The sequence below is a fragment of the Jaculus jaculus genome, chromosome 2 (genome assembly GCF_020740685.1).
Source record: "Jaculus jaculus isolate mJacJac1 chromosome 2, mJacJac1.mat.Y.cur, whole genome shotgun sequence".
Taxonomy (NCBI): Eukaryota; Metazoa; Chordata; class Mammalia; order Rodentia; family Dipodidae; genus Jaculus; species Jaculus jaculus.
In genome coordinates, this window is record NC_059103.1 from 55,769,784 (window position 1) to 55,778,968 (window position 9,185).

The 9,185-nt window shown below is 48.4% G+C and overlaps 1 protein-coding gene across 1 annotated transcript; it reads right to left on the bottom strand.

Moving 5' to 3' along the window:
• Positions 1-719: 719 nt before the first annotated feature.
• On the bottom strand, positions 720-8,020 carry Fam110c (family with sequence similarity 110 member C). Its single transcript, XM_004656524.3, has 2 exons — positions 7,057-8,020; positions 720-2,087 (listed from the first exon to the last, which is right to left on the bottom strand). The coding sequence occupies exon 1, from the start codon at positions 8,018-8,020 to the stop codon at positions 7,088-7,090; it is 933 nt and encodes a 310-aa protein (XP_004656581.3). The 3' UTR covers positions 720-2,087; positions 7,057-7,087.
• Positions 8,021-9,185: the final 1,165 nt, after the last annotated feature.

Sequence of the window (9,185 nt, forward strand, 5' to 3'; positions counted from 1 at the left end):
AAACAACAAAGATGCTTTTCCTCAAAGCATTCACATATAAAACTGATGGATTGCAAGCATGAAAAGATCCTTCAAATATTGTTCTCATGGACTAGAGAGATGGCTCAGATACAAGACCTGATACCACCCAAGTTTGAACCCACATAAATAACTGGATATGTCCACACATACCAGTAACCCCAGTCCTGTTGGGGAGCAGCGACTGGAGAAATGCCAGGGTTCATGACCTACAAACTCTTGAATCAGTGAGAAATTTCATCACAAGGGGGAAAAAACCAGGCCGGTGAGTGATAGAAGGGACACCCAACATTCTCTTCTAGCCACCACAGATAATCCATGGGATGCTACAAACCAGACATGGAGACTCACATCAGCACATACACATTCAGCCCCACACATCACCCCACCCCACCACACAAACTAAGCACATGCAAAAAAAAATTGTTCTCATCTTTGAAATTTGTTAAATTAAGTGCAATATAATGCCCAGCAAAACAGCAGTGCTGGCAGAGTAGCTTCAGGCCACACTTTCAGGAGCAGGCCACTTGCTGTCTGAACCCTCTGAGGGAGGCACATCCTTCAGTCAATGAAGCCCCAGGCATGATCATCTGGAACTTATTGGAAAACAATCCCCACAGTGCTGAGCACTCTGCAGAGTGTCAAGCATTCCACATGCATACAGAAGGTAAAAGCTCAATTAACCCACACGCACAAGAAGATGACAAAGGAGAAAATGGTTTAAAACTGAACTGATAAAAGGGTAGCTATAAAATAAACCATCTGATGACCAGAAACCATAAAAACATTTATGTAGCTCCAAGTCCTATTCACACTGTAAAATATTACAAACACAGAATACATGTTCAAATGGATGCATGAGTATTTTAACATGGAATGGTTTATAAAATATTACCATAGAGAAACGCATTTCTTCTCATATACTGCTCTCATATGATTTTTCTTAAAGAGACAGATTTTGGTAAGCATTGAAATAGTTGACTGGGTGACAAATTTTCTTTGGGTTATCATCCACAAAATTTCTCTCAAGAGGTTCTGAATGTGAAAATCTTCTTCCTGAGGGTTTTCAGTCAAGTTCAGAAGCAAGTTCTCAGTACCTAGTTATCCACATCCAGATCCCAGAGTCTCTCAAACTCGAGAGCAGCCCTTGCTTCAAAACAACCCCTCCACAAAGAGTATATCTGTGCTAGATCAGTGCTGTGTGAAGCAGAACCAGACCTTAGGCCAGGAAAGGGCTTCTCCTCTGCACACGTACATGCTGTGTGAACAAGGTAGCCACCCCTTTGGAAGGCGAGATGAGGGCACTATGAAGGGCACTCTGATGGGAAAGCTGCTCAAGAACTGACAGAAGGATGCCCAGAGTCTCGTCTGATTCTTCAGAAACCACATAGTGTAAAGCAAAGGGCTTCATTTAACTGGATCTCCATTCTCACAAATCTTTCAAGGGGCACTTCCATATGCCTGCAGCCCCACAGAAAGTGGCAGCAGCAGAATGACCTTGTCGTTCTCAAGTGTTCTTAAATGTGATGAGTCCTTGAGAAGGTCAGTGTGCAGTTTTGGAACGACTGCATTGTACTTGTAGTTAGGCTTGGAAACTTGTCTGTGAGCTGAGCACGTGTGTCTCCTTGTTAGTCACAGCACACACCTCTTTGTACTTCCCAATGTATGTGGTGTATATTACGCAAAAGGAGAGAATGCTATTGCATTCATGCTTGATTGCATTCTTTTCTTCCTTTCTTAAAAAAAAAAAAGGCAGTTTACACATTATCAATGTGCATCAGAGAATTTCTCTCAGACAGTATTTCCAAGTAGCAGCCCTGTGAAAGGCTCTCTGACAAAGAGACTGTTTCTTAAAGGTTCCACTGTCAGCAGAGTTAGGGGTCTGCCTCCTCATCCCCATCTTATTCCAACACTTCACACCTGCTGAAGTTCTGTAAGCCTTGCAGCTGGCTGTTTTCTTCCTGGAAAAGCAGCAATCATGTGTCATTTGGGTGCGCTGGGCACATGGCCTCGGGGTCTCAATCACCCATAGCTTCAGTAGTCCCTTTGTCATCAGGAAAGTTCATTTCCTGAGGAGAAAAGAGGAAAAAAAAAAACAAACATGCGTGACTCAGGGCTCATCTGCTAGAATGTGTGCTATGGTGCCTGACCTCTCCTGTCTTTGGTTTTATGACATGTCTGTGATTCAAAACCTCTTCTTCTTTTCTTTTTAATATAATGCTTCCCATAGGCTCATGTGTTTGAATTTTTCTTTTTTGAAGAGAGAGAGTTGGCATGTCAGGGCCTCAGCCACTGAAATTGAAGTACAGACACTTGTGCCACCTAGTGGGCATATATGACCTTGCACTTGCCTCACCTCTATGCACCTGATTTATGTGGGATCTGCAGAGTCAAACATGGGTCCTTAGGCTTTGCAGGAAAGCACTTTAACTATTAAGCCATCTCTCCAGCCCTCTCTTCCTTTGCTTCAAATTTTGAAAAGAAGTCGATACATTTATTAAAGAGAGCTCTTATCTATCTGGCTTATTCTCATAGAACAAATCTCTCTGTAAGCCTTTTTCTGAACTTTTGAAATTTCTCCTTCAAAAACTCATGGGGTACAATGCTAAAAAGAACAGTGCTAATTGCCCTAGGGCAAGACATTAATACAGAAAACAAGGTAGTCTGTCCAACCAGCCTATACTGGAGGGTAAATTGATTCTAACCTTTCCAAATACTGATATCTCCACAAGGCCAACATGCTAGCCATGTAGCAGGGAAGGGTTGTCTTAAGGTCAGCTAGTCACTGACTTGCTTACGTTCTGTTCCTGGAGACAACTGCAGAGCTCCCAGATAGCCCAAGATTCATGACGCAGAGCAGTTGCAGCCATGTGCTTTTTATCCCACTGTCTTCCAAATATGTGGCACAGTTCTGGGCTTCTATAGGCATCCTTCTTTGCCAAGCAGAAATGTGGAGGAGAGTGTGAAATTCAGCATTTATCTAAATTATGTCAAAGGACAAGCTATGATTGTTTTGCATGCATGTGTGTATACAGATTCTGTATGTGTGGTATGTATGCTATATACATGTTTGTATATGCAGATGTGCACCCCATGCACATACATATGGAGGCCAGAGGACAATGTTTGGGTCCTTCTCTTATCACTCTACATATTTTGTTGAGATGAGGTTTCTCCCTCTTTCTAGAAATGCTGCCCATCAACGATCCCAGAGACTCTCTGGTCTCTGCCCCATACAGACAGGGGTTACAGAAGTGCATGGCTATGTCCAGCTTCTTACATGGGAGGGTTCTGGGGAGTCTCCAGCCCAGGAAGCCCTCATGCTTAAGCAGCAAGAGCTGTAAACTGCTGAACCAGCTCCCTAGCCCACATTATCATTTTTATGACAGTTTTAAGACCAGTAACATATATTCTATTTTTCCAAAAGCCAGAAATACTTATATCTTGACAAATAACTTAATTAGATAAATTGACGGAAAGAAGGATGATTGAAAACCAGCAAATGGAAGAGAAATTTTCATGAATTACCTTTGGGAAACAAGACTACCCAAACTATCCAAAACTTGTGACTATTTATCCTAGGATTCTCAGACCCTGTGTGAAGATTCTATGAATTGGGTGTAGTTATAATATTTTTTGCTGTTGTTGTTTTTTCAAGGTACTGTCGTGCTCTAGTCCAGGCTGACCTGGAATTCACTATACAGTCTCAGGGTGGTCTTGAACTTACAGCAATCCTCCTACCTCTGCCTCCCCAGTGCTGGAATTAAAGGTGTGCACTGCCACCACACCCAGCTATACTTTGGGTTTTTTCTTTTTCTTTTTTTTGTTTTGTTTTGTTTTTTTGAGGTAGGGTGTCACTCTAGTCCAGGCTGATCAAGAATTCACTATATAGTCTCAGGGTGGTGTCGAACTCTCAGCGATCCTCCTATCTCTGCCTCCCAAGTACCGGGATTAGAAGCATGTGCCACCATGCCTGGCTTTCTTTTGCATTTGACAAGCAAACATTCTTACTCCATAAGGTGAGAAACTTAGAAACTTGCAATTTAGTTCTAGATGACATATTTTTAAGTTATGAATCTCTGCTAAGACAGCAAACCCTCCATTTAAATATTTATGTTCTTTCTCTTTTAACTGCTATCTATGTTCCTCTTAAATTTTCTGAAATTTTCATCAACCCTATTTTAACACAAATACCCTGGTGAACTAGAGAAAAAGCAGAACTTAAATTCTCACTTCTGTATCTTTGAAGATATTATGTGGGTGGTCCTTAGGACCAGTGATTCTTTTTTTTTTTTAAAAAAAATTTTTATTTATTTATTTGAGAGCGACAGACACAGAGAGAAAGACAGATAGAGGGAGAGAGAGAGAATGGGCGCGCCAGGGCTTCCAGCCTCTGCAAACGAACTCCAGACGCGTGCGCCCCCTTGTACATCTGGATAACGTGGGACCTGGGGAACAGAGCCTCGAACCGGGGTCCTTAGGCTTCACAGGCAAGCGCTTAACCGCTAAGCCATCTCTCCAGCCCAGGACCAGTGATTCTTAAAGGGGTCACCTTTCATGCACATTCTGCCATGAGCTTTGGTTGTATAGGACACAGTGTTAGAAGACATTTTGGTTCTAAGTTAATACCAACCCAATGAGCTGGACTGGTCCAGGAACATCACCTCTTCACAGTGTTCCAAGTGCCACTGCAGTTTCTATGAGTGTAGGCTACTTTGAAGGTTAAAGGTTGTAAAGTCTATGAAGTAAACTGCATTACTGGTAACTACTAATAACCATACAGAAGCCGAGGCAGGCTCCAGTGACTGCTTCTTCTCTGAATGACAATGTGACACAGATTAGTAGCCAGGTGATATGTCCTTCACTTGAAACAAACAGGAGGAAAGGGAGAGGAGAAATAGAGAAAGGCAGCCATTGACTCTTTGTCTCTATCTGTTCCCTATCCTTACTTTCCCACCCCTGCCTTCACTTTCCCTCTTGCTACAATTACCTTCTCTCTGTCACGAGGTGAAAGCTCTAACAGACTTACCAGACCAGCCTTCTTACCATTTTCATACAAAAGGTCCCTCTGAATACTGCATCCTAAGCTGCTCTCAGGATGCTACTTACTACTTAGACATTGGAGCAGTGTCTGAGGAGGCTGGATGGCCCTGCTTGTGTTCTGATGGCATCAGCTTGGCTCTATGCCATCTTCCTACCTTACAGTTATTTAGATTCCAATTCTACTAACTGACCATTTATCACTTTCCTTGCCCAACAACCCAATAGGTATTGTTTTCTTCCCCCCCTTTTTTTTCTTTTTTGAGTTCCCATATCAGAATATAGACATGCAGACTGTTGATTACATAGAAAATAAAATCTAGACAGTGAACACCCTCTGGCTACTTTCCTTCGTTTTGTAGACAAAAGAAGCCAGGCCTAAAGTATAAGAGTCACATGTACACAGGAAACAAGCCCTTGGCAGTTTCCATCTCTGCCTCCACCAGACCCCTTAGGATCATACTGACTGCTCACAACTGCCCTCCTGCACGCTCTGGTGTCCACAGTGGCCTTTGGTGTGCTTTCAGATTCAAAATGCTTCTTGTGAAAATACAAATTAATGTGTTCTGTTGTTATTGTCCTATTTGTTGTTATTGGATCCTTTGCATACACACAGTATGTGTGGTGTGATGTGGTATGGTGGGCGTGTGGTGTGGTTGTGGTGTGTGTTTGATGCAGTGCCTGTAGTGGCTCAGAGCTTACCTGCACCTGTTTTTCCTTACAATGGAGTTTCTTATCGATTCCAGTGTGCCACTCACAAGCCCCAGTGAGTCTCCATTCCCTGCTCCTGGTGGAACTAGGGTTATAGATGTGCATGGCCACGTCCTGCTGTTTACATGGGATCTGGAGAGCTGAACTGCGGTGATCTCTGGTCCTCATGCTTGCTCAAGAAGCACACTTAATCACCGAGTCATGTCTTTAGCCCTGTTGTTGAGTTTTAACTGCCTATACATATTCTTTGTGGACTTAGATAATATAAAATGCAAATCTTCAATAAATTATAAGAAAAAACCTAAGTAGAACCTTCTGGCTCAAGAAAAATGATGGATTCACCTCCCTTTTCGGTTTTCATATCTGTACTAAGGCCACTCAGAAGTTCGGGGAGATATTTTTGTTCTCAAATATAGGTTGGCCTGAGTACCAGCATCTCTGTGGTTGCCTCCTCCCCAGCACTAATGCCACACTGATGATGAACCAATTAATATCTCAGTGGCAGAAAGTGTTTTCTGAAATTTTCATATGAAGTTGCTACTGAGGGTGAGTGGGGGAAAAGGTGATGTTTAAAGGCTTGATTCTCAAAGAAAGCCCTGGAAAGATACCTTCTCTTTCTACTCCCAAAGTTCCCTGTGTCACAGAGCAGGGGTGGGAGGTGGGCAGCCTGAGCCTCTCAGTGCAGCAGAGCCTGAGGTCAGTCTTGTACCAGCAAGTACTTAACGATCATTGGCAAACAGACCATGGGATCACTCCAAAATCATGGTAGCTTGCAATCTGATGCGATTTTGTCCTGCTCCCCCAGTGCAGAAAATTGAGTCCTTCAAAACAATTCAAATAAAATCTGGCCAAATGAAGATCTTCTCTTGCTAAATGAATGCTAGCCTCCTGGCAAGATCTCAGAGGGTTTTGGCCATTTTAAAGCCTGGCGTCTTTCTTTCTGCTGGATGTGAAACAGCAGAACCCACCTGAGACTGTGGTGCCCTGGGCACATCAGGAGCCTATTCCATTACACACTGGCCCTGGGCTACTTTAAAGCAGGAGATAACATCAAGGAGTAAAACAGTTTGCTGACAGAACTTTGCCATTCTGATCTCTCCCATTTCCACAAAAATTAGCTAGTTGGAACAGTATTAACTTAGGGAACTTTCCAACTAGTCAGATACAGCACGAGGCACCTGGGTCCCTTCCAACGCAAAAGGCTGAGTTCTAACCATGAGCTGTGATGAGCCAGCACCCAGCTGGGCACCAGCACACAGCCTGATTACCAGTTTTCTGGTTACACACCTTGGGGTACTGGTCTCCCTGGCACAGGCAGTCAAGCAGGTCCCTGCAGCCCCTGGCTGGGTGTCTCCTTGGCCTTCTTGCAGGTGTACAGCCACTTGATGATGCGAGCGTTCCTCTCTACCACCGAGGTGGTGCTGGGCACCTGCTCCAGGAGCTCCTCCTCCTGCAGCCCGTCCTCGCTGTGCCGGGAGAAGCCGCTGTCGGAGGTAGCCACGCTCACGCTGCGCACCTTGAGTGCCACGCGGTCGGATCCCGCAGAGAAGTTCTCCCTCCCGAGAGCCTCCACCACCTCGGGGTCCAGACCACAATACCGAAAGAAGGTGTCCAAGTCGGCCTTGGCCACGGAGTAGCGGGAGCTGAGGTCTGACTGCGAGCGCTGCAGCCCTCGGCGACGCACCACCTGCAGCTGCCCGCCGGCTGCCGGGACTTCGGGGGCCGCCGCCGCCGACAGCGGAGCCTGGGGCGCCGGGGCCACCGCGGCGGGGACCCGGGGCTCCTTACGGGCCGGGGGAGTGGCCGCCACCGGGTCGGGCTTGGTCCGTGCGGCCTCCGCCTCCCCGGCCTTGTCTTCCCCGGTCACCTCGGGCACCTTGTCCTTGCCGGGTCCCTGGAAGAGCTTCTTCACCAGCCCGCCCCGGGAGCCCTCTGCGCCCGGCCCGCGGACGAACTCGCATTTCTGCCGGTAGATGACCAGCGAGTCGGGCCTCAGCGGCTTCCTCGCGATCGCCCTCCGCGCTACTGGAGCCGGGGCGCGGGCCGGGGGCGCCGGGGCGCGAGGCTGCCCTGCGGGTGCCCCCGAGCCGCCGCCCTCCGGAGCGGGGCCGCGGACGTACCTGGCGCGGTCGGCCGCCAGCCTCTCCGCCGCGCTCCTGCGCCCCGGCCGCGGGCTCCGGGCCGCCGCCTCGGCCTGCGGGCCGGGGGCCCGCGAGCTGGCGGGTGCGTCCAGGGCGGGCAGGGCGCGCATCCTCTCGGGGCCCGGACCCGCCGAGCTGGCCCACGGCGGAGACCGCTCCTGGTCCCGTGCCAGTCGGTTCCGAAGTCCGCAAAGGGCGGGGAGACGTGCCCCGGGGCCAGCCACTCACGTCCAGAGCTGGGGCTAAGCCGGGGCGTCTGGGGTAGGTGAATCACCGGGGCGCCAGCCGCGTCCTCCCTGCCCGGGCCCAGCACCGCCCCGCCCGGTGTCCCCGCCCCGTTGCCGCCTGTCAGGTGTTTCCAACCCTTCCTCTCCCCAGGCTTTCCAGGCCTGCTGCCCCGCGCCCTCCACGTCCCGGGTGGGGACCGCGTCCTCCCAGCATCAGGTGTCTGCCGCCTCCTCCCTGCTCCCAGAGGCCTTAAGGCCCCTGTTGGGCGGTGCCATTTCCAGAGAGAGTAGGGGTCAGGGGACCGGCTGTCCCCTCAAGTCCTTTGAATTCCTAAGGTGACGCAGCGTGTTGGAAACTCACAGTTGCAGTTCCGCGGTGTCTACCTGAGCGCCCGCTATTTGGAGGGCGTAGGATGTAAACGGAAAGAAGTCTCTCGTGCCAGTCAGGGTTAGTGGAGGTGTAAAGAACACAAGAACCAAGTGGAAACTGGCTGGACTCCAGTGGTCATAGGCTGGTGCTGTAAGTCTCACTGCTTTTGGGAAGAGCTCGACCAATGGCCAGAATAACTACTGCTTACCGTAATCCAGACGATGGGGAAACTGCGGGTTTACCCAGAGAGGATCAACCTAGGAATGTTGAACCTGTAGGAAAACATTTCCAAAATTCCATTCTTTCAAAAAGTTGGACAGGAGACTAAAAAATACTGCCAGAGAGTTTACACGTTATCTACTCCGTGGAGGCCAGCTTCGGGATTCGCTGACCTTCCCAAGTTGCAGTTGAATGCACACAGCTGTCGAACCGGGTCTAGTTTGTTTCCAGAAACCGGCCTGAGTGCCAGCAGAAACCTCGCCAGAGAAGAGGTCACCATGGCACCTGTGATCACCGAGCTTCATGGGAGGAGAAGCACGGGCACAGAGAAGTGACTGGATAGAGAGCCCTGTAGGAGTGGAGGGCTCACAGGAACAAGGGAAGGTGTCCAATGGTTAGGGAGGTGGAGGGTGATGGAGAGAAAGAATGTGAGACCGAAGACACCGACAGGAAGTGAGC

What these genes read in the sequence shown, in the direction of transcription:
- Fam110c (XM_004656524.3), bottom strand. Translation starts at nt 8,020, where the DNA reads ATGCGCGCCCTGCCCGCCCTGGACGCACCCGCCAGCTCGCGGGCCCCC.